This window comes from Quercus lobata, chromosome 9, assembly GCF_001633185.2.
Source record: "Quercus lobata isolate SW786 chromosome 9, ValleyOak3.0 Primary Assembly, whole genome shotgun sequence".
Classification (NCBI taxonomy): Eukaryota; Viridiplantae; Streptophyta; class Magnoliopsida; order Fagales; family Fagaceae; genus Quercus; species Quercus lobata.
The window spans coordinates 49,738,341-49,763,546 of record NC_044912.1 but is presented as its reverse complement, the minus strand read 5'-3'; the positions used below and the strand labels follow the sequence as shown (position 1 = coordinate 49,763,546).

At 35.1% G+C, this 25,206-nt stretch overlaps 1 protein-coding gene across 1 annotated transcript; it reads left to right on the top strand.

The window, feature by feature from the left end:
• Positions 1-9,957: 9,957 nt before the first annotated feature.
• LOC115959715 (serine carboxypeptidase-like 7) lies at positions 9,958-19,217 on the top strand. The gene is made up of 14 exons (XM_031078233.1): positions 9,958-10,139; positions 10,259-10,404; positions 14,737-14,813; positions 14,925-15,047; positions 15,184-15,286; positions 15,448-15,485; positions 15,616-15,717; positions 16,337-16,423; positions 16,589-16,756; positions 16,905-16,976; positions 17,058-17,182; positions 18,586-18,699; positions 18,842-18,896; positions 18,999-19,217. Exons 1-14 carry the CDS (start codon positions 10,018-10,020, stop codon positions 19,080-19,082), a joined length of 1,416 nt encoding a protein of 471 aa, XP_030934093.1. The 5' UTR covers positions 9,958-10,017; the 3' UTR covers positions 19,083-19,217.
• The last annotated feature ends 5,989 nt before the right edge of the window (positions 19,218-25,206 follow it).

The following is a 25,206-nucleotide window of genomic DNA, read 5'->3' as shown; positions in this document are numbered from 1 at the left end:
GACTGCACTAAGCCTTTTGTCCCGGTACAGTATTTCTCATAGGTACATCTCTTATTTTATCTTTCTTCTTTTGTGCTTTTCATTAGTAGTAGTTTTTGGAGCCTGCTACTAACACAAATTTTTGGTTGGTGTTTCTATAAATTTCTACAGCTGTTGCTTTGGTTTCAACAATCTGCTTACCAAATAATTCATCCTTTTAAAATTTTTTTTTCTTTCCTGTGTCACATTCTTATTTATACATATATGCTTTGTATTCTATTTCTAGTGCAACTATTGCCTACCTACTTTTATAGATGCATTCTGTTTAGAGCTTTCACAGGCCTTCTCCCTTACATTCCAACTGGCTGTGCAACATTCTGTGATTATCATGATGCTGTAGCTTCTCAGTCTTATTTGTGAATTTGGACAGTTTGAGTAGTTTTTATTATTTAGGTTACTATCACAGAAGTCATTCTTACCTCAGTTTTCTTTTACTCATATTTTGTTTGGCTTGTTACAACGTATGTACTTAATACTTTTTATTTCATCTATGTGCAGGTTCCCAAGTCTTGGTTGGAAGACCATTGAAATGCTTATCGTTCTTTGGTTTTGATTTCTGGAAATTGTTACAGAGAAATACTGTCTTCTTAATTGCATGGCTGCATTAAGTACAATAAGATCTACATGGACGGGTTACACATATTAATAGATTATGATGGAATTGTTTTCATTAAAGTAAAATGGGTTACACATTTTAATCAAGCAATTCGGGTGTATTGTACCCTGATTTAGTTGTAATCTCACAAATGAAACTCCATGCAAAGTGAGACAACAAAATGAGCCCTCTTTCAATATCTGTGTTTTGTGCATGGGTTTAGATTTTGTTGTTTCACATTTTGTATGCAATAAATGGCATGAATAAGGGATTTTTTTACTGAAATTTACAAATTTTAAAATGCAAATTAATTTGATCTCAATCATATATAAAATTTTCGTATATGGTCTGTTTGTGTATTTGGTAGTTATTTTGGACTTTGGTTATCTCTTGGTTTTTGACTTTCACAAATGCAAATATGCACTACTTCACATTTTTTTCTCCAAATGTGCATGCACCCTGCACTCCAAGGTACAGATTTTACTTCTTTTTGGTGATTGGATTTAATTTTATCGGTTTGTTCAATTTAAGTTTATTGGATTTTTGCACGTGTTATTTTTGCTTCACTTTGTGATTGTGTCAGTTACTTTAGCTTCATTGTCTTATTTCAACATATCCAAATTATGTGTGTTTGATTTTTGTTTCAATTTCTATTTATTTTTTATTTTTCATTTTGAGTTTTATGTTGTAGTCAATGTCCTATTTCGAATGACAGCATATGGGCATCTATCACTCAGTATGGGCTTCTACATCATCTCTTTGGTCTTCTTGAGTCTTTGGCGTCCTTAACCTTCAATCTCCCTCTGTTTTTCGTTTCTACGTTTTAGTATCAGTCCTGAACAATCAAGCATCCAACCTACAACAATCCAAGACTTCATCATCCTCGCTCTTCTCCACTAACTGATTTCACAGGTATGATTCGCAGTCCTTCAATGATATTACTCTGAGTTTGTGCATGGGTTTCTGTCTATTGATATCATTTATGGGTTTCGGTATGAGATTGGGAGATGGAGGCTGTGTAGTAGATGATGAAAGCGGAATAAGTTGTGGTTTTCGTATTCTTCTCTCTTCAAATTTCTAATTTGATTTTTGATTCATCCCTACAAAAATTCCGGCCTGAATTCGTCCATCACAGCTGCTCAAGGCCATTGGGTCATGGAAACTTCAGGTTTGCTCAATTTTTAACCTTAAACACAAGATTCACATTACATTTGATACGTATATTTGCTCAGAACCATCGTGGTTTTGATTTCTGTCAAATAGCAAGCATTATGGTTTTCAACTTCCATAACAGCAACTTTTGTGCTTTAATTTTAAAAGACTGGATCATGATTACTCTGTTCTGCACATGCTTGTTTCATTGGTGGATATGGAGTTGAAGATTCTTTGTAAGTGATTTAATTTATTTCATATTCATTATAGGCTGAAATTTTCTGATCATGCACTTTGTTTTATATAATTTGTGCGTGTTGTTAGTTTTCAGGCACCAACAGTACAATGTCCCATAAAAAAAAAATGGGAGTGGATGTTTTCGGTTTCCCACTTCAAGTGGTAGAGTTTTGTATAATTGGAAAAGAAGTGTTTACAAATTTTTGTAAAGAATTAAAAATTTTCCTTCAATAGTATTAATTTTCCTGGTAAAAAAGAAAAGATGTGGGAGCATCAAGTAATGGCTATGAACTTTTAAAATCAAAGAGAAACTTATTAATTTAACTAAGAGGACTTGGCAGTATTGTTATGCTGAAAACTTGATGTTGCATACAAAATCTCGTAAGGCAAAATTCTATCAAGCATGGCCAAATTTTCAATTTTTACTATTTTAAAAAACAAACCCCCAAAACACACGCACATACGCACATATATATAAGGAATGGTCTTACAGACTTTGCCACCACCAGACAAGTCTTTCTCTGAAACCGGTAAAGTTTGTAAATTTTGTTTTATAAACTTAACGGTTATGTATTGTATTTCAATTAACTTGATTTAGATTTAGATTTAGATTTAGGCTGCCCATTAACAAGAATAGAATGGGACACTGTTGTAATATACTCCATTAACAAAGCAACCCAATCTTCATGGAAATCCAATTTCAGAAGGATCTGTTCCAAAAAAACCCACTCAATCTTATCATATGCTTTGCTCATATCCAGCTTAAGAGCCATGTATCCTTGCTTACCTGAACAATTATTCTTCATATGATGCAAAGATTCAAAAGCAATTAAGATATTATCTGTGATAAGCCTATTTGCAACAAGGGCGCTTTGAGTTTCAGAAACGAGAATCCAGTAAAGGTTTGAGATGATTAGCAATAACCTTACTGACAATCTTATAAATCACATCACATAGGCTAATGGGTCTAAAATTAGACACCCTTTCAGGATTTTGGACTTTGGAATTAAAGTGATGAAAGTATGGTTAATTGATTTCAGGATTGATCTAGAATTTAAACAAGAAAGAATAGCCTGAGAGACATCCATACCTACATCGGTCCAATAAGTTTGATAAAATAAGGGTGGCATTCCATTCGGACCCGGAGCCTTTAACGGAGCCATATCCCTAATAGCACATTCCACCTCCTCAACGATGAAAGGCCTAGCCAAGGTAACTATCATCTCCTCGGTCACCACTGGTTGAACCCCATCCAAAATCTGCTCAAGGTTGCGAGGATTGGAAGTAGTAAACAAGTTAGCATAGTACTTTATCAACAAACGCGAAACCAGCTCTTCGTTTTCCTGCGAAGTTCCATTCTCATCACGAAGCCCCTTTATAAAATTCCTTCTCTTTCGTTGGGTCGAGACACCATGGAAAAATTTAGTATTCTGGTCTCCACTTTGTAGCCACTGAATTTGAGATCGCTGGTGCCACATTTTCTCCTCTTGAGCACATAATTCATTTAGTTGCTTCTTCAACCGATTCACCAAATCAGCATCCCTAGATCTAACCGAATTTGCCTCAGCCCTCTAAAGCCGCTCCTTTAGTTTTTTTTTTTTTCTCTCAAAATGTTACCAAAGTGGTCATAGTTTCATGACGTAAGCATCTTCTTACATTTGTTGAACTTTTTTGATACCACATGCATGGGAGTGCCTTCCTGATCAACCGCCCAAGGTCTTGAGATTATACCATTGCACTTTGAACTAGTTAACCGCATAGCCTCGAAATGGAAAGGCTTTCGTCTCCACCTTTGGTGCTCCTCATTAGGATTCAAGATAAAAGAATTGGGCGATGGTCATAAGTAAAACTATTCAAGTGCCTAATCCTTCCTGCGGGGAACCGAGCAAGCCATTCGTAGTTGGCAACCCCTCTATCCAACCTTTCCCATATCAACTCCCCCCTACGTCGTCCATGCCATGTAAAATTCGGACCAGAATTGCCCAAGTCCACAAACCCACAATGATCAAGAACGTCCCTAAAAGCTTGCATGAGATTATGAGCTCGTGGTGCACCACCCTTTTTATCTTCCACTTGTAATAATTCATTAAAATCCCCGAAACAACACCATGGAAGCTTTGGCTTTGACCCCAACATACGTAGCATATTCCAACCTTCACTTCAAATACTCGTCTCTGGCTCTCCATAGAAACCTGTTAATTTCCATGCCTCCTCTGTACCCCCCTTAATAATGGCACTAATATGATAGGAAGAAAAACTATCAACCCAGACATCGCTACTATTTTTCCACATCAAAGCCAATCCACCACCCCTAGCTTCATTAGTTATAGTAAATAGACCATCAAAATTTAGCTTCAACTTAATGTACTCCATGTGTTCCTTAGTGGATCATGTTTCAGACAAAAACACAATCCTGGGATCTTTTGCTTGGATAATTTCCCCAAGCTCGTCAATTACACTGCAGTTCCCAAGCCCCTGGCAGTTCCACGCTAACAGATTCATGGCTGTCAGCGGGGCTGTGAACCAACCTCCACTGTTAAATCATCAAATTCCACCCTTCGTTGCTTTTTGTTAAAATCTGTCTCCTTACTCTCCCCTTCTAAATCTTGAAAAGTTCTCTTTAGAGAAGTCACCCTCCTGCCTTCCTGAGGACTACAAGATGAGAGGCCACCCTTCCCTTTTGCTTGGTTTCTAATAATTGACTGTGTGTACCCACTTTTGGTTTTTCTTTTCCCTTCTTTCAAAATATCACGCTGCTCTACTACTGAATCACCCAAACCCACTACTGTATCAGACCGAGTTGGATGCCCATCCATATTAGTGTTTACACTTTCTTCACCTTCCTTGGACCCACCCTCACTTGAATCAAATATTGCAATTTCCTTGTCAATTTCCTGTAATTGAGTATCAAAATCCAGTCTAGAAGGTTCTTTGTCACTACCGCCAACACCCCCGGTAGTCGCTCTAACTAGAGCTGGATTAGTCCGTAGTGTATCATCACATTCAACCTCCACTTCCTGTGTATTGATACTTCCCTTAGGCCCAGTCCCCTCCACCTCAATGTCATCCCGCGTTTCCACTTGTTTCACCAGAATCGGACTGTCTGTGTCATGGAAAAAGACCATAGGTTCATGGTTGTCACCACTGTCCTGTTGCACAACTTCATTGTCTTGCCCATTATCCTTTGTTTCACTCTCATTCTCATCAAAACCAACCACCGTAACCACCGATTTCCTTGCTAGATTTGGTGTCGCGGCCCTCATCTATGACCCAAATTGTTGTTCAGCTTCCTTCAATGTATTCCTGCCCTTCAACCATATTGGACATTCCCTATCCATGTGAGTAAGCTTGTCGCACCAATGACATATATTGGGCAGTCTCTCATACTTAAAACATACCCATCTGTCTTGACTATTGTTAACGGTCATTTTCGCGACAAATTTTATGGTTCGACGGAATGACTAAGGCCATTTGCTTAGCGGGTTCGACTAATGTATTTTATCAATGTATCCTGCTCTGCTGCGTGGCCCAAGCCCATGCGAATGGTTGGAGAATTGAATAGGAATGGTTTGGGTGGGTGTGGGTTAGTTCCCATTGGATCTTTTACATAGACCCAGCCTGTATGTGCCACGAAATGGGCTAGGGATACTGGGGGCATCTAGGGCCCATGAAGGAGGTCCAATGTCAGAAATTTCCACCCCAGATTTGACTCCATGTTCTGTGTGACCGTGCCTCTGATTTTTAGCCTAGCTCCATTTTCCCACACCAAGGCAGTTGACTCTAAGAAAAAGGCTGAGCAGCCTAACCCACTCAGCCACCTAAATGTAGTCTTCCAAGGCCTACAAAGACCAGAGACAGTAGCTATAAAGAGGAAACAACTTTGTTTTCCAAAATCATGCAAAAAGCAACCAAACCTTTCCCTAAGCATAAAACATAATACACCAAGTCATAAAGATAGCATCTGAAAGGTCCAAGGCCTTCCTCCCACCTAAGAATTGGTCACAAGCATCCCCTAAAGCTTGTTATAAATATGCATCACCAGCCCACAAGAAAGGGAACGTTTTCCACACAAAAAAAACCCAAAAAACTTTGACACAAAAAGCCCAGTCAGCTACCTAGTGTATGGAGGATTTTGAAGGGCTGGGGGTGAAAATATTGAGATGGAGGAACTCTCCCTCTCTTGCTCGGGACCTCCTTCAATTTCTTCCTCTATGTGACTGTGGGCTGAAATTTCTGACTCATAAATATACAGTTTCTGCGTTTTCTTATGTTTTCATTTTTGTGTTGGTTTCTTTTTCCATAAAGCACCATTAGCCTTTGTATACCCCACATTGTGAATTTTGGGCTTGGCTCTCCAAATAACTAACGAATTTGACGAACCCAAGGGGGAGTTTTGGGCTCATCTCTACAATCTCGATCCTTGTCGCACACAAAAAAAGGTCCCTGACAACCATCCCTTAGAGTTAATTTTCTTCCTCGACACAACGGTTTAGTAATATCAATTCCCACCCTAACAAAGTTGCTGCCTTCATATACCTCCTTATCAGGACTATTTTCAAGCACCTTACCTTCTACAGAAACAATATTCTTTGCTACACTAGAAGAAATCCCTATAGGTAAGTTGTGCACTTGAACCCACATACAAGTAGTCTTAAACTTCAGCTGACTTAAATCTGTATGTTTTTTAACCCTTTTCAAAGCCACAAGGTGTTTGTCAAAAGTCCAAGGTTCTCCTTTCATAACATGCTCCACATCCCCTTCATCCCAGAACATAAACAGTACCCTGTGATCACCCATGTCCCTAACTTCAAGACCTCTTCTGGTACTCCATATACCCTTTAGAGTTTTAGCAATTGTCTCCATACTCAGCATCCGCCCTGTGTAAAACCTCGCTGCCAAGAAGTACTTGCTCTCCCCATCACTCCTCCACAACAAAACAACTCCCTTCAGATTCTGACAACGAAAGTTTCTCCCACAGACCTAGTAGAGACTCCATCTCTTACTCTTACTCTGCAGGTCCTAGGAGCAGCAGCTAAATCGTCTCACTCACAAGGAGTAGACACGGTATTCTCCTGGTGGCTAGGGTTGCGTGGGTCGCCTCCCTAGTTCAGAGAAACTTTTTTCTGCAAAGGCGTGCTACACTTCTCTTTAAAGGAAAATCACTTATGAACAAAGAGATCCCACTTAGTGCCAACTGCCCCCTTTTTGTAGCAAAATGACACCAATTTCACTAGCACTGTAGTTTGAGATGTAATCATTGCATTACTCTCTACTATGATTCTCTTATGCAAAAAGTTCAGAAGGATACAATATCAGTGACACATTGGCTGCAGCAAACTCTATGAATTTCTACCGAAGGCAATAAAAAAAACTATAAAATAAAATGATTTAGTGTGCATTTAGATACCGCTTATTTTGCTAAAAACTGAAAAAAATAAAAAAAAATAATAAAAGAGTTACTGTTTGAGCTTTGGTTACTGTTCATATCCCTGAAACGCAAACGCCAAAAACACCAACAACGCAAATGCCAAATCCAAACAAACACTTAATTTGGTACATGGGAATCTAATGTCATACAAATATAAAAACTTTAATCCCCATTCAATATGATTAACTAACTGGGATTTGTTACAGCAAGAAATTTTTGGCTCAATTGGCCAATGGAAGCTAGATGACAATTTATTTAATTTTTGAGTTGTGATGCAGTGGCTTAAGGTTCACCCCAAGTTCCTCACAAATTCATTGTACGTCACGGGAGATTCTTACTTGGGCATAATTATCCTAATCCTCGTTCAAGAAATATCTTATGGTAACTTCATCAAAGACAAACACCTATATATATATATATATATATATTTTTTTTTTTTTTTTATTTTGTTCATAATTCTTACTTAATTTTATTATTGCATGTAAGTAAATAAATTTAAAATACTTAAAAATAAAATTTCTAAAATAAAAATTACTAAATTAAAAATAAATAAATAAAACATAAGAAAAAATTAAGCTACCACTACACTGGTCGATTGTTTTCCCCTTAAAATGAAAATTTTCTTTACAAACAAACACCAACAAAAGAGTCAGATCAAAAAGAAGAACTCATACAAAAAATCTCATATCAACCCTTTTTATCAGACCATGAAACCCAGCCAAAAGCTAAAAGAACAGCCACAAAAAAGCCATAAGTGAAAAAGAGCTCAAATGATTGTTATGGGATAATGGGTTCGAACTTTGAATAAGCTACAACAATCAATACTACTAAATTTTGATGGGTTTGGCTTAATAATTTTTCTTTGATGGGTTGGTGAGTTCAAAGGATTGGTGTGGGTCTGATGGTTTTTTCTGGGTTTGATGGTTGTTGAATTGGGATGATTTTGTTTCGTTGGATTTTTGTTGTGGGTGATTTCGCTTTGCTGAAATTTTTGGGTTTGAATTTTTTTGGGAAACGGTTTGTTTCTTATTCGAATTTTTAGTTTTTTAGTTTTATTTTTTGTCTTATTTTTATTGTAGTTTTCGATATGTTTTTGTTGTTTTTTCTTTTACAGTTTATATAATTTTTAAAATTTTTAGAGAATTTAGTTAGATAATTCTTTTTTATTTTTAAAAGGATTTTGATGATATTTAAGTGATGTTAGTTTTATTTTTTGTCTTATTTTTATTGTAGTTTTTGATATGTTTTTGTTGTTTTTTTCTTTTTCAGTTTATGTAATTTTTAAAATTTTTAGAGAATTTAGTTAGATAATACTTTTTATTTTTAAAAGGCTTTTGATGATATTTAAGTGATGTGGAATGACTAGTGAGATGACATCATTTTATTGGACAAATTAAATGTATGTGGTAAATTGAGGTAACACTTACTAGAAAATATTGATTGAGAGAATACTGATGCAAACGAAATGTAACTTTAAGTAGTAAAATTCAAAATTTAAAATTTCATAGTGTAAAATCCAAAAACCTCCAAACTTTATGGTGTAGTTTGCAATTTAACATTTTTTTGTTTTTGTTTTTTTAATTTCTTCTATTGTCTTTTCATTTTTTATTCTTTTTATTTTTTACTTATAAGCCCAACAAGTAATTGTACAAACATGTTATATGTTGTAAAAGCCATATTTTTATGAAAATGGGGCATAATTGGGTTATGTATGAACTTGAAACTTGCATTGTAAAGATCCCTAACAACTCGCTTTTACCAAATAATTTAATTTATATATATATATATATAAAATAATATATGAGAAATGATATGTCTACAATATTTTTACAACAAATCATAAGTGGCAAGTTGTTACTAATTGTTATTGTTGGGGCAAAAAAGTAATCTTAGCGTTAGTTTGAAATTTGATAATATATATACTTATAATTTTATTAATGTGTAAATATATATTTTTAAAGTAGTGGTAATTTTGAAATAATGTATTGGCTTTCATTCCCAGGCTAAATCAAAGCAATCTTCGGTACAAATTAACTCACTTGGCACCACGGCACTGTATATATTTCGAAAGCACCTAACAAGTAACAACTACTATTCATTATCGAATAAAAAGTAACAACTACTATTCATGCCAACCTGATTCTTTTTGTTTTTTGTTTTTTCCCTCGTCCAATATGTAACCTCGTACTAAAAGATGTTCCTAAAATATATTGCAAACAAAACATGACTTGAAGTCTAACGTTGTACAATTTAAACACAGCCGCCCAAGTTAAAAACTGACAGTAGACTAAAAAGTACAACTAACACATCGGGAGAACAAATGATAGGTGGAGGAGATATCTCAAAATTGACTTTGAAGTACAACTAACAACTGTTCCTCAAAAAAAAAAAAAAGTACAACTAACAAAAAATAAGCCCAACAAGTTGGATAGAAGTCGCAGGCCCTCTGACTCATTGGTACTAAATTAATTTGGTACCATATCTACTATATCAAGTTATCAACCACAATATTAGCAAGCAAACATGTACATTAAAATAAACCCAGTTAACCATTTCCAGTAGCAGCATGAGCACAATGTGGTTGTGCATAGTTTGTTTCTTGGCTGTTGCCAACTTGGTTGCACCACAGTCGATCATCAATAGCCTCCCGGGCTTTTCCGGCTATCTTCCTTTCAAACTTGAAACTGGGTGTGAGCCAATTAGTTTTCTTACTTCTGAGTTCTGACTAATTGTGTGATCACAGTTTCATTCAATCTTATTATTAAATAAGAAACACCAACTTGTTTTTTTTTTTTTTGGTATTTTAGGTACGTGGGTGTAGGCAAATCTGATGAGGTGCAGCTATTCTACTACTTCATTGAATCTGAGAGAAGTCCAGAAGATGACCCTCTTGTGCTTTGGCTCACTGGAGGTGCTGGTTGTTCCGGATTTTCTGGCCTTGTATATGAAATGGGTATGTATGTGCTTAATTTAACTCATCCACCGTACCTTTTTGGGAGGATATAGGATATATGAGGTTTTAATATAAAGACCCGCTAGTAGAATAATTCTACTAAAAAAATAATGATAACTTTTAAGAAAAAATGAAGCAAATCATACTATATTTAACACGAAAAAAAAAGGAAAAAGAAATGCACACACCTCCAATAGTATTACCATATGATTATGAAGAATTAGTTGATTCTCACCTTAGTACTTGTTTGTTTTCAACTTCACAGAATGACTTGCTTTTTCTTCTGCTTCTTCTTCTTCTTCTTCCTCTTTTTTTTTTTTTTTTTTTTTCCCTGTTTTTATAGTGTAAATTAAGAATTTTCCTTCACCAACCTTTGACCAGTTTCTCTGTATAGTATTTATTAAATATAAATAAGCCTCTAGGGATCAAAGTGAAATGTTCTCTCCAATAATCCTTATTTCTTCCTCCCATATCACTGAGATTGATGGCAAAAAAACATTTGAATTGCTCACAGAAATGTTATAGCTAAGTTGGGCTTACAAGAGATCAAAGAAAGAATTACATTGATTTCTTCTGAGGAGTGTTAAAACCTCTCTTGCGCAACCAGTCATGTTTATTGAGCTCCTTGGACCTTTGTCCGTCAAAAAATGTTTAAAAGTGGAAGGTATCCATCTAAGATTCTAAATTTAAAAGTGGAAGGTATCCATCTAAGATTCTAAATTTAAAAGTAGAAGGTATCCATCTAGAACTCTGATACCGGATGGACTAGGAATTTTTTTAAGTTTTGTTAAGTTTTTTAGTTGAGTGATTGCTAGTTGAGTTAGACTAATTAAAAGTGGATCTAATTTTTTAGAAGAGGAAGGTGCAACTCTAGGAAGAAAAAAATATAACCAAACAAAATAAAATTTTGCTTTTTTTTTTTTTAATCTTTGGGCAAGGGGCCCAATTTTTTTTCTTTCTTTGGCCCAGTGGGCAGGGCCCCCTTCGGCCCTCTGGGTTCATCCCTGACTATAAGCCCCAATTTCATCATAGGAATTACCACAAGAAAATTGAAAAAAATTCCATCTATTTTTTTTTTTAATATACTTATATAGCTATTGGCATAATTTATTTTTAATAATTTCTACCATTACATAGATTATACCTGGTAGGGAATGAGATCCCCATAGCTGAAGAAAAGAGATTTATATAAGAAAATACAACTAAACAAAGCCCCTTATTTTTAAATCCTTCTAATATTTGATATGTCCGACCCAAATATATGCAAGGTAAAAGTTAGATTATTTGTAAATAAATATATAAAATAAAATTAAAAAAAACCAAGACAAAAAATAAAAAGTAAAAAAGTCTTAAGCAACAGCCAAACGCACTTTTTGTGTTGACCTTTCTCTACCGGTCTTAGCAATCATCTATTTCATTTTCATCAGTAATATATATATATATATTGTGGGGCCCAAATAATTTATGGGCCAGGCCCATTTACCCGTGGGGAGACCAAAGGCCCAAGTCGAGGAGGGCTATGGCCCAAACTCGACAAGATAGCCTTGGAATACAGCCGAGGACAGTTCAGTCCTCGGCAGACCCAAAGTCTCACCGGAAAGAAGGGTAAAAACGGTATAGGACTAAAACTTGGAAGAAAAATCTAAAATATCTAGGGAAAGCTGCCCTTACTGCCATTCAATACTCTGAACCTGACAGAGCCGTATTCTTTAGCTTTTACAACTACCCCCAACGACTTTGGGTATGGGCTGATGGGACAAGTATCAGTCTTGGAAAGGTTGACCCTATACGTGGATGAAGGATAATGAACGCAGGCGGATATAAAAGGAAAAATAAGTAACCTAGAGAGGAGGCTGGGAAAAATGGCCAAAAACCAGAGCCTCCCAGCCCACCTTCAGGAGAAAGACTCCAGGGGTGAAGAAAAACCTAACCATGCATGAACACCACGAAAAACCCATCGCCTGGTGACCAAGGCCTAGCCTTTCAAACCCACGCTCTACAAATGATATTGTTTGGGTCTTTTTACGTGCGAGTTCAACACCGTTCCGGTTCGTTACGAATCGTGTCCTTACATATATATATATATATATATATATATATATATTTTTTAAGTGGAACTCTCAACTGTTGGACTTTTTCACACCATCCGTTGTGTAATTATGTTTTTGTGTTGTGGAAGGCACAACTAAGTATTTCTCAAATCAATATCGATATATATATATATAAAAGCAAAGACCTCATGCAGGAGTACATGAGATCTTGCCAAATAGCCTAATTTTGTATTTAGCCATTTTTTACCTCTTTCATTAAGTTTTTTTTTTTTTTTTTTTTTTTTTTTTTTTTTTTTTACTGTTACCTGAAAGTTCACATTAACATATTTTTATTGTTATTTCACTAATATCTCATTAATTGCCTAAGCTTACATGACACATTTCTCTATTCTTTATGTCTTTTAGCATACCCACTGATTTAGTTTTTTTAAAAAAGCAAAATAAATAAATAAATAAATAAAATAAGTAAGGACTAATAGTAATAACTAACTAGATAAGGCCTTTAAGAGAGATCGAGAGACACAAAAATGTTGTGGATTGTTCAATAAAACGCACTATTTCACTATATATTACCAAAATAAAAGACGAGATTAACAAAATATTTGTAAGAGAGAGAAAGAGGAATCTGAGGGGTCACCACTATCAAAACGCCGAAACCCCAACTGATAATTTTTTTTTTCTTTTTTCTTTTTAAATTAGAGCCTTAAATATGATTTAGGTTTAGATAATTTGGTTGGATGGTTTTTGTTTTGGGTATATAAGTAGAGAGAATATTCATTGCGCAATGTAAATCCATATTCCACCATGGTTTAATTTTAAATCATCTATAAGACACATGCATGCATACACACTTACCCACACCATGTCTTATTGTCGCACTATCAATGAGTGGAAGATGGTCAGAGAGTTGGACATACTTTCATTTCATGGTATGACATATGTGAACACAATACAAATTAGTTGACTTTCATGGTTCTGTTACTCTGTTGCATTTATTTTTGGTTTCATGATTTAAAAAAAAAAAAAAAATCATATCTTAAGAAGTCTACAAATATGCAGTGAAGTTAATATCTCAAAATGTATATGTTTCTTTACTCTAATTTAGTTTACTTTTTCTTTAAAACATATGTTCAACATTATCTAAAACCATTTTATATACAATATCACAAAATTATCTTTGCATCGCATGGGCAACTTACTAGTGTTATGTAAATATGCGGTGAAAATTTCAATAAATTTTCTAATGAACATTGATGCAAAGTTTATTATACTAAAAGACACTAACTTTTTTACATTTCTAGATTGAGTGGTTCTACTCCCACAAATTGTTTCATATTTTTTGCCACAACTCTGACGTAGCAGATTGTGAGTGATTAACAAAGAAGTTGTGTAATAGTTTATGGTACTAGATTTTTTCTTTTGGATTTCCTCCACTCAATATTTTATGGTGGCCAATGTAATTGTGCATGTGAGAGTTTGTGATAAGTGTGAATTTTGGTGTCTGTAGCATTGTTTTAAAAACCAAACCCCTTAATTCAACTGGTTCAACCTGGAACTGGTCTGATCAAAACTGGGAAAACCGACAAAATACAAGTCTCTTTCCCAGTTCTTTAATTGTTTTGAGTTTTAAAAATCATGGTATGTAACACCACTCTTTCAAAAAATAGAACATAGCATGAACTTCCTTCAACGACGTATTCATTGGATATTCTATTTGCACGTTGGGTACAAGTCTGTTTTCATATCTAAACCTGATGAAGATCATAAGCACTTGTGCAAGAAGTTGCCACAGTCTCAAAGATTGATCTAATTCTTTGTAGTGTAATTGTGATGTTCAAGATTGATTGGATATCGGTTGGGTGTGTATTGTGGAGTTTTTATTGAATTTCACATCAGATATATATTGGGTAAATCTGGGTTTATTAACAACTATAAGTAACTTTACTCTCACTTCATATTAATTTATTTCTTTTCTCATTTGCCAATTAAAAAAATAATAATCCAACGTCGGACCAGCTGCATAAACTTGCATAAATTTTAAAATAGAACACAAACCATTTCATACTCAAAACATGCTCTCACTTCACATTAATTTTCTTTTCTTTCGCCATTTCTTTTGCCTTAATTTTTAATAATTTGATAGTGACAATGGGAGATGGGGCATTTGAAACTTAGATGTCTTCATCAAAAACACTAAGAGATGTTAGTTGAGTTACAAGACTTTTAGCAAAAAAAATTAAAAAAAAAAAAATAATTGTAGGATTTTGTTTATTTATTTTAGGTCCATTATCATTTGACTATGCTAAGTCCAAAAGCAACTCACCAAAATTGAAGTTGAACCCATACTCCTGGACAAAGGTACAAAACTTTAGCAGCTTCCAATAATTAGGTTTTCATGAAAATCAGTTGTCAATTTGAAGATTAATTAGGTGTTTATGTAAACTGAAAGAAATGGCCTTCATTTTTCAGGTTGCTAATATAATATTTGTGGATGCTCCGGTTGGCACTGGATTCTCTTATGCAAAAAGTTCGGAAGGATACAATATCAGTGATACATTGGGCGTAGCAGAACTCTATGAATTTCTACAGAAGGTGATCAAAAACTATACAATAACATGACTTAATTTGGTACATATGAACTATAGTTTGATACAAATATAAAAGGCTTACAGCCAGAAATTTTTTTCTCAAGTGGCCAATTCATTTTAAATTTTGAGTTGTGATGCAGTGGCTTAAGGTTCACCCCAAGTTCCTCACAAATTCATTGTATGTCATGGGAGATTCTTACTCGGGCATAACTATCCCAATCCTTGTACAAAAAATATCAGATGGTAACTTGAATAATGACAACCACCTAAAATTTTTTTCATTCTTAATTCATACTTAATTTTGCAACAAAAAATTACTGAGGGGGCAAATAAATCATTTTGATGATTAATGGAGCACAAGAAAACATTTTAGGATGGTAATTGGCTATGTCATTTTGTTGCAGGTAATGAAGTTGGTCAGGAGCCGCGAATGAATCTCAAGGTACAAGTTCAAGCACATTAGAATTTAAATAACTTCAGTTACTTTAGTTTCCCTCTTGTTCATTAAGGCCTTCTATTTTTGGGGCCTTTACTTCATATACAAATCAAATCTTGCTTTAAATTGGGGCCAGGGATATGTGATTGGAAACCCGTTGACAAATACGCATGATGACTTGAATGCAAGAATTCCATTTGCTCACTTAAAGACGCTTATATCAGACGAACTATATGAGGTGATTTTCCCTTCTGCTCTTGTGTTTTTTTATTGAATCTTGAGAGTTCTTCTTATGGTATTAGGCTATTAGCTAAGCATCAAAGAAAAGGCTGAGTAGCTTGTAAAATGCAGTAGGGAGAGTGCTTATGCTAGTGGGTAGTGACTTTTTTTTTTTAAAGAATTTAATCATAACAGGCATCACATTATATAATTATATCTTCACAGATTACAATCATAAGATGTCCTTGAAACTCATGTTTAAATGATTGACCCAAATGGATTGTCATTTGAATAGACTTGTATGCAATTTTGCAAGGAAGACTTTCCTGTTCCTCATACAATTTGACCTTTTAATTAATCTTTTATTTTTGAACCAGCTTAGACAAGTAAAAGTTGATAAACAATGCCCTCGTTAATTGCTTTGAGACCAAGGTTAGAGATTTTTGGCTTATATTACAGGCCAAGGGTACTCTTATGCATTTTGCGTAAATGTGGCAAATGATTTAAATATAGTACATCAGTGTCCACGAGTACCTTTTTGAGGATGCTCCTGGAAAATATGTTACTTTCATACAAGTTGAATTCTCTCTTTCAAAAATATCCTACTAAAAGATGTGATGCTTTTTTTTTTTCCCTAGTCAACTAAAAACAACTGCAAGGGCGAATATATGAATGTAGATCCTAACAATGCAGCATGTGTGGATGATCTAGATATCTTCACTGAGGTGAGTGAAAAAACTACTTGTGGTTCTTATAAGAAATGTCTGTTTTTATTTTTATTTTTCCTTCCATCCTGACAAGAGGAGAGTATGTGAAGCATTAAGAAATGTATGTTTGGACATTCATGTATCATGTCGCATGTACATTGATATACCTCTTGCATTTGGCAGTGTACCGAGAAAATATTTACTGCACAAATATTGGAGCCTACATGTCAGCTTTTATCCCCAAAACCTAGAACAAGGGTATCAAAGTGGGATCCAGATACTCTAGTAGAAGATTCTGTAGACCTCCTCCGATCAATTACTCATCTTCCTGAACCTAGAGCATGGTGTCGGGTAAACAATTTTCCTTTTCTCACACACACAATGTCATGATCAAAGCTGGTCTGAGGCCTTATGCACATATATCTGTTTGACTAGGTTATATGCTGCACTCTATTAAAATTTAACTGACTATATACTAACAAGATTTGTCCTTTTGTAGGAATATAACTATCTGTACTCGTACATTTGGGCAAATGATAAAACTGTTCAAAAGGCTCTTCACATTCGGGAGGTATGTTGATCCTTAAAATGTAAAAAATAAAATGTTGAAGTCAAAAGTAGTTTTATTAAGTTATTTCAAAATGACAATCAGGGAAGCATAAATGAGTGGCTGAGATGCAATCTGACCTTAGCAAACACATATGACTATGATGTCTCAAGTAGTCTAAATTATCATCGGAACCTTATCAAGAAAGGCTACGAGGTTCTAATTTACAGGTAATATGGCAAATTTTTTTACCTCCTTCAGTCCCTAGAATTGACTATTTGTCACAAATCCAGGTAATTAACTAATGCAAAGACAGGAAAATTCCATGTCACTTAAACCCTCTCTCGGGTGGCTGTTGTTGTCAAACTAATCACTTCAATCGACTTAAAAAGAGCAAAAAATAGAAGTTCATGTTCTGCACAGAAGCAAAACAGAGCAAATGAGGGGAGGAACCGAGGAAGAGATAGTTTTCAGATTTGATCTTTCTATCCACGTGTTCCGTATTTCATCTGCTAATAGACTTCAATTTACATCCATTTTAGACCATATAAATGAATGAATTTATAAAATCCAAGATTTACAAGATATTACTCACGATCACCTATTAACCAAACTTTTAGCACTGTAGAACATAACAAATTTGCAGTAATTATTATTGAATAAATTCTATGGGTCTTATAGACACATAACTTGGTAGAACGGAACACCTACTTTCCAAATCTTTCTCTTTGCTTGCTTTACAACTCATCCTCACGATCCCATCACCTTTTGGAACACCTTTAAGTCACTAGAGAGCCTACTACAGTCTCCCCATATATTCTGCCTCCAAATTCTAGGGAACAGTAGATGGTGTCCCTAGAGAAAGATAGTTTCTTTCAGAGAATATCAAACTGTAAGTATGTTCTCAATATTCTGACTCTTAGTAATTAGTTATTTGACGGCTATAGGAGTATTTTAAATACCAATAGAAATACATCAACTATTAGATAAGCGGTCCTTACAAATATTTAAGCACTAGGACAACTTGTGTCCAGTGCAAGTATCCACATCCTAGTGAGTCCAATGCATCAAACCCGACCTTGTGGGTGGCAAAATTTGACACAACCTGTTAAACCAACACGACTAATCTATTTATAAAAAAGTCATAGATTAAGGCTAAACGGATTCAAGTCATATTCAGGTTGACATGACTAACCCTTTAATAAACAAGTTGTGTTTTAACATTTAAACCCGTTTGATCCATTTGACCTGTTTAACTTATAAATGTATTAGCTATTGTTATTATTGCTTAATTTATGGTTGTAATTATATGTTTATCACGCTATTGGAGATTAGCGTAAGGATTCAACTATAGATTGGTATTTAGGGATAAGTTAGATGGTGATAAGATTTCTTATACTTGTAATCGCTTTTTCTTGATTGATGGATTCTTGAGAGTAGTGGCCTGGAATTCACTCAGTGAGGTTTTTTCCTTGAGAAGGTTTTCCTCATTAGTCGACACATTGTCGCAATTTAATTTCCATTGCACTCTAGTTTAGATTGGTGATTTGTTCGTGCACTTAGATAATTGAATTAATTAACTGTGGTCAATTTATAACCCAATAGTTTTCTTGTTCTGTTCCGAATAACACAGTGGTGATCACGACATGGTTATTCCATACATAGCTACACATGCATGGATAGTATTGCTAAACCTTACTATTGCCCATGATTGGAGGCCATGGTTTGTTGATGGGCAAATCGCAGGGTAAGTTTCCACCTCAACTTTCATGTTTTAGCAACTCTCTTGCCCCCTCCACCATCCCCCTAAACTTTTAAAGTTTAAATACAAGTTGCATTCCAATGTAAAGCTTATAATTGTTTCATGGATTACTTTTAATATTGTGCAGATTCACAATGCAGTATACATCTAAAAAGTACTGTTTGACATTTGCAACAGTAAAGGCAAGAATGAGTATTTAGTTATTCTTTTTTTGTTATTATCATAAAAAAAATATGTTCCAAGTAATAGCGAAAAATTGACCACAAGCATTTGCTTCTTTGTAGGGAGCGGGGCACACAGCTCCAGAGTACAAGCCCAATGAATGTCTTGCCATGATTGATAGGTGGCTATCTTACTATCCCCTATAGTAAATAGTGGATTTTACCAATCCATTCAACTTAGTAGGCTTATTGTGCATCTAGCATTTCAAGTCATTTTAGTTGTCTATTCAACATCAAATAATAAAATTCAACAGATTCAACTTCTTCACCTTTTTCTTTCCATCCTTTGATTCATGTTCATGAATAAATTTAACTAAGTTCCTAAAACTTTGGTACAAGTGTTTCCTTCCATTGAGTCTTTAAATATGATGTATGTAAATCTACTTGGTATGGTATACAACGTTCTCTTTATAGATTTATCCCCTAAACTCAAACAATATGCATGAGATGGGTCAGATTTGATCCAGTAACACTTTGTAAATGTAACAAAGAAAGAATGATGTGCAAGTCCAGTTCAACATAGCTTGGTTGTTGGGGCCTTAACTTTAAGTCTAACCTCAATCTTACATTTAACTTTCAGTTTCAAGGATAATTTGATTTGACCTAACTTGCTATGTTCTCTTATAATATTGTTTTTTTTTTTTTAATTATTTTTTTATTTTTATTTTTTAAAATTTAGCCCAACATTGGAAATTATAATACATATTTTAAACGATTGCTTGGAACTTGTAAAATGCATACCTAAATTAGCATTAAAAAAATGAATTTAAAGTGGACAAGATTTCTCGTGGATGTTCTTCAAATTATTAGATGTCAATTACAACTATTCGGCTAGGGGTGTCAATGTTCGACCCAACCCGCAAAAATGACACGAACCCGACACGGGTTTTTTCGGGTTAGGGTTGGACCTTAATGGGTTTAGGTCATAAACGGGTCGACTCGAAAGCGACACGATAAGAAACGTGTCATAAGTGGGTCAACGTGCATAACCCGCAATAGACACATTTGACACGTCAATTTATTTGTGTCAACCCGAAATGACCCACTTAACACAACTCGTTTAACTCATTTAACAAATAAATATTTATTTTATTTTAGATTTGTCAAATACCTTTTATATCCAACATATATTTTAAATTTAAAAAGAAAAGTGAGTAATTACAAAAATTTACAAGAGATATAATTGGAAATTGAAACTTTATAGACCCTAGAACTACTAATACTTTTTTTTTTTTTTTTTTTTTTGGCATAGAACTTACACAAATAAAATTGGATGAGCTTGTGGAAGATGTTATGAATTTGAACATCAACAAAGAATCTATGGATGATAATCGTGGTTATAGTCAGGATTAGTCTACTGTTTACTCAAATTCTTTAAATATTGATACTTAGCATTTGACGAGTTCCAAGGATATTATATATATTTTTTAACTATGTTATTTTATTTTTGTTAAACTTAGTTATTTTGAATTTGGGTTGAAGTGTATGCACTTCTTTTAGAGTGTAAAGAATTTATTTTCTAGATGAATATTATATTTTTGTTGAATTATATTATTTTGAATGTGAGTTGAAGACTTGAAGTGTATGCATTGTTTTTTGGGATGTAAAAAAAATTATTTCTAGATAGATGTTATATTTAATATTATGCAGGTTGAAATGGGTTGTGTTGCATTCGTATCAACCCAACACGACTCGTTTATTAAGTGTGTCAAATGGGTTGAGTCAGGTCAACCCGCCTTATTAACAGGTCGGGTTAGGGTTGAAGAATCATGACACGATTATTAAATGGGTCGGGTTAGGGTTGAGCCATTTAGTCGAATACCCCTACCTTGACACGACACGAACCCGACACGCTAACCCGAATTGACACCCCTATATTCGGCCCTGAAGTTTACCCTATGTGCACAATTGGTCCTTCAAGTTTCAAGTGAGCGTAATTGGTCCCTCAAGTTTTCAAAATGAGCAATATAAGTCATTCGGTTAACTTCCGTTAGTAGTGTTACTTATGTGGCTAACGGAATAATGACCTAACATTTTTTAAATGATGTGGCATTCTTTTTTATTAAAAAATTACAAAATTAAATTAACACATAAGAAAAAAATTAGACCATTCTAATTCAAATCTTTATCCTAGCCCAGTACAAAAGTGATCGACGGTGCCATGGCAATGTTAACGTAATGGAAAGAAAAACTTTATTGTTCGACGGTGCAATTGTTTTTAGAAAAACTTTATCCAGCACCGTCAATTATGTGCCTTGGCTTTAATCGGATTAAGACAATTGCAATTGTCTTAAAGAAAAACGTTATTGTTCGACGGTGCAACCTTTAAGCAATTGTCTTAGAATGATTGACAGTGCCACGTTGGACGAAGACAAGGTGACTCTGGTGTGCAAGCTCGAAGAGATCTATGAGCTTTGCAGAAATACCAGAGGAAGCCAGAGAGTAGGTAGACTAAAGTTCCACCAAAGAGTAGTTAGACTAAATTTCCACCAATGTAGTTGCGGACCCATGTTTGGATGAAGTGGGGCAGTGGGTCCCACACTTTCATTGACAAGAGACTCCCAAGACCAATGCAGTTGTAAAAGGTGGCCCCATCCATGAATAGTTGCAGATATGCACCACCATGGTCATCCATGTTTGGTGGAGGATGGTCCAATGATTTCTCAAGTTGGGTTCCGATGATGGGCCGACGGAAATGTGGCCAGCAATTTGGAACTCAGAGGGAGTGAGAGAGTAAAGAGGGGAGGTCTGAGTTGGAATAGAGTATTTGAGTTGAAGATTCCGAATATAACCTGTTTGTAAATAATATATGGAGTGTGATAACAAATGAATAGTGCAGTAGACAATTGTATTTGGGATGATCTAAATCTAATTCAATAGCCATTGATGGTATTTAATAAAAATAAATGCCACGTCATTTAAAAAATGCCAAATCATTATTCTGTTAGCCATGTAAGTAACACCGTTAATAGAAGTTAATTAAAAGATTTATATTATTCATTTTAAAAACTTGAGGGACTAATTGTGCTCACTTGAAATTTGAGGGACCAATTGCGCACATAGGGTAAATTTTAGGGACTAATAGTGTAGTTTCGCCTAAAAAAATGAATTTAAAGTGGACAAGATTTCTCGTGGATGTTCTTCAAATTATTAGATGTCAATTACAACTATTCAGCCTCTTGACATGAGCAGGTATATATACACATATGATGATTTAATTCCGTTGTATTTGATTATAAAATGGATTCATGGATCTTTCCATGAAGGAATGGGGGTTTGTAATTTAAGATTTCTTGTCATCCATGAGTTCAAAAGGTTTAATGCAATACTCAAGTGGATTTTGGTTGATCTTTCATGAGACAATGTGTGTCCATGCTTGTTTTGTACCAACAGACTATTCGTAGTTTGTAACAACAGACTATTCGTAGTTTGTAAAGGGATATTGAAAATTCAGACTAAACTTGGTTCTTGCATACTTATAGTACATTTTCAAATTATCACTGCTTGAAATCGGTGTTTATGCTAGATGTGGGAAAAGGTGTACATACATATGGTACATTTTCCAAAACTATGGCATAAACTTACGCAGCAACCAAAAAATAAAATAAAATAAAACAAAGGAGCTTGGCATGAGTTTTGCAAAGCTAGGGATTAATTACTTAATTACCCCTCATAGCCCAACAAAAAATTTTGATGGTGAGTTTGGTGACAATCTTGCCCATTCCAAAGAACAATATGGGCCCCACAATAAACTCAAAGGTCCCTTTATAGGAATAAATTTGCCCTCTTTTTCCATCAAAATTGTTTTTGTCTTTTCATTTAATTTCGTTATGAATTTCCTTTATGAAATTTTTTACTTTGAATATATATAGACTACTATTGCTTCATGCGTAAATAAAGTCATTTCAAAGTCTTCTACATGATGGTGTTTTGGAAATTCTTTTGGCTTTTTGTCTTTTCAAGCCTTCTTTGGAGAATCAAACAAGGCCCCAATTGTTGGAGATTTTAAGTCAAAAAGTGAAAAAGCACTGTTCACGGATTACTGTTCACAGATTACTGTTCACAGTCACTGTTCATGGTACTATTCACTCTGAATTTTTGCCTATTTAAGGGAAGTTGTCCTTTAAGTTTAACACATCATTCTTTCTTCAGAACTTCTTTCTTTTAGAAATCTTTCTCTAGAGAGAGTTCCTTATGCTTATGCTTGGGGCTCCCATCTCCAAGTTGCTTATGCTTAGACAACGCCTTAAACCCCACGGTGCAGGGCCACGCTTCTAACAGCATGGCATCGGGCTAGGAGAGCATTGACTTCAGCGACACCACGTACCTACCAGAGCATACGGGCCTAGCATATGAACGGTACCTGCACTTGCCGTTGGAGAGCCCCTCTTTATCGTGTATCTATTATAGAGTGAGAGGATCAACAGTCTATTTAAGGCTCTAATACCACAATGGGGGAAGGACACCAAGCTGAAGGTGGAAGCACAATAATATTATGTTGAAAGTAAATTGAAAGCAAAGTAAAACCAGCCAAGAAGGTGGTATTGCAGATATAATCAAAATAATTTAAAAACAGTAATAAGGCGGTAGAACTAGCCAAGCAATATATATCAAAGCGGTATAAAACCGTCCAAGGAGGTGGTAGCAATAAGTAGTATAATAAACTAAAAACTGAAAATACTTGTTATTAAAAATAGAACAAAACACTTACAGCAGTAGTAGTGGTTACAAGATTGAAACAGTTCAACAGCTTAATAGTTACAAGGCTTGGAACTAGTTCTAGTTACAAGGTTGTAGGGATAGTAGTAGGAAATCCTAAAGTGGAAACAAGGAACTCTCTCTAGAGTAAGGCTTCTAAAAGAAAGAAGTTTTGGAGAAAGAATTTTGTTTTAAACTTAAGGGACAACCCCCCTTAAATAGGCAAAATTTCGAAGTGAACAGTACCAGGAACAGTAAAAGTGAATAGTGAATGGTAATCAGTGAACGGTGCTTTTTTCACTTTTTGGCTTAAAATCTTCAGCAATGGGTGGGCCTTGTCTAATTCTCCAAACCAAAGAAGACTTGAAAAGACAAAAAGCCAAAGGAACCAAAACATCATCATTTATGCATGGAGTAGTGAAGCAATAGACTTTGAAATGACTGAAAGCCAAAAGAATCTATTTGAACATCATTATTTACGCATGGAGCAGTGGAGCAGTGGTGTAAAACAAAAGTAGGAACTTTTACCGAGGAGTGAACATTGTAGCATTTTTGACCATTGTGCAAGCCAGACAAATAGAGGAATCAATTCTTCTAAGCAATCATCTGACATATTACCAATAGGACTTATCTAAATAGGTTTGTACCAAGTGCATTGGCTAGTTCAGCTATCTGCACTAAGAAAACTTAATCAGTATCAGGGGCATCAGAAGGATATCCATCATATGGATCCCATGGAGAATCATCATTACATGCATGTTCATGATAAATAGCCTACTGGTTGCAAAATCCACAATATAGAAGTGCTCATAGATAGGATTTTTACCTGGTGTGAGGAACTTTCTTGGATCATCATGGCCAGTTCTTTCTAAATGGCGGATTGCAGAGGTGTACGGTTTAATACCAAAAACATGAATTCTATCGGTGTTTCCTATGAAATGGTAGTCTTTCCATAGGTCTTGGATAACATCAAGAATTTGATTATTGAAATAATTTCTCCAACGTTCTTCAAGAGCATAAGGGTCCCTAAATGATAGGTGGGAATTTCCTTCATACCATTGACCTTGATGGGTGAACCCATTAATGAGTACGAGATGTTCGGAAGGTTGAACATTCATCCAGTTATCTCTTTCCCATTTTGGCAAAGTGCTCCAGCATATTATGGAAACAAAAGGACTATTAATCTGCGAAACAACCCTTTGAATAATTTGTGGGAACTGACTAATTTGATCATGGCTAGTTAACTTGATAAATTTGATAAAGCCATATTCGAACATTTGGGATAGCCAGTCAGGGTCCTTGTCATCATCATCTGTTCCCTCCTCATAATTAACTAAGAGGCCTGGAAACGAATGTTTCTTTTCATATACTTTGAGCCTACTTCCAAAGTATTCTTCCTAGTCTAGTTGAATAAAGGCATTGTCATCTTCATCTAAATTATCAGGATCAAGAATAGTGGCTGTAACAAGTTTCTTGAAATATTTGAACCATAGGTCAGAAGACCTAAACATAGCCTTGCTTCCCAAAATACGAGATTGTGTATCTGTTGGCAAGTTGGGAATAGCACTTCTTA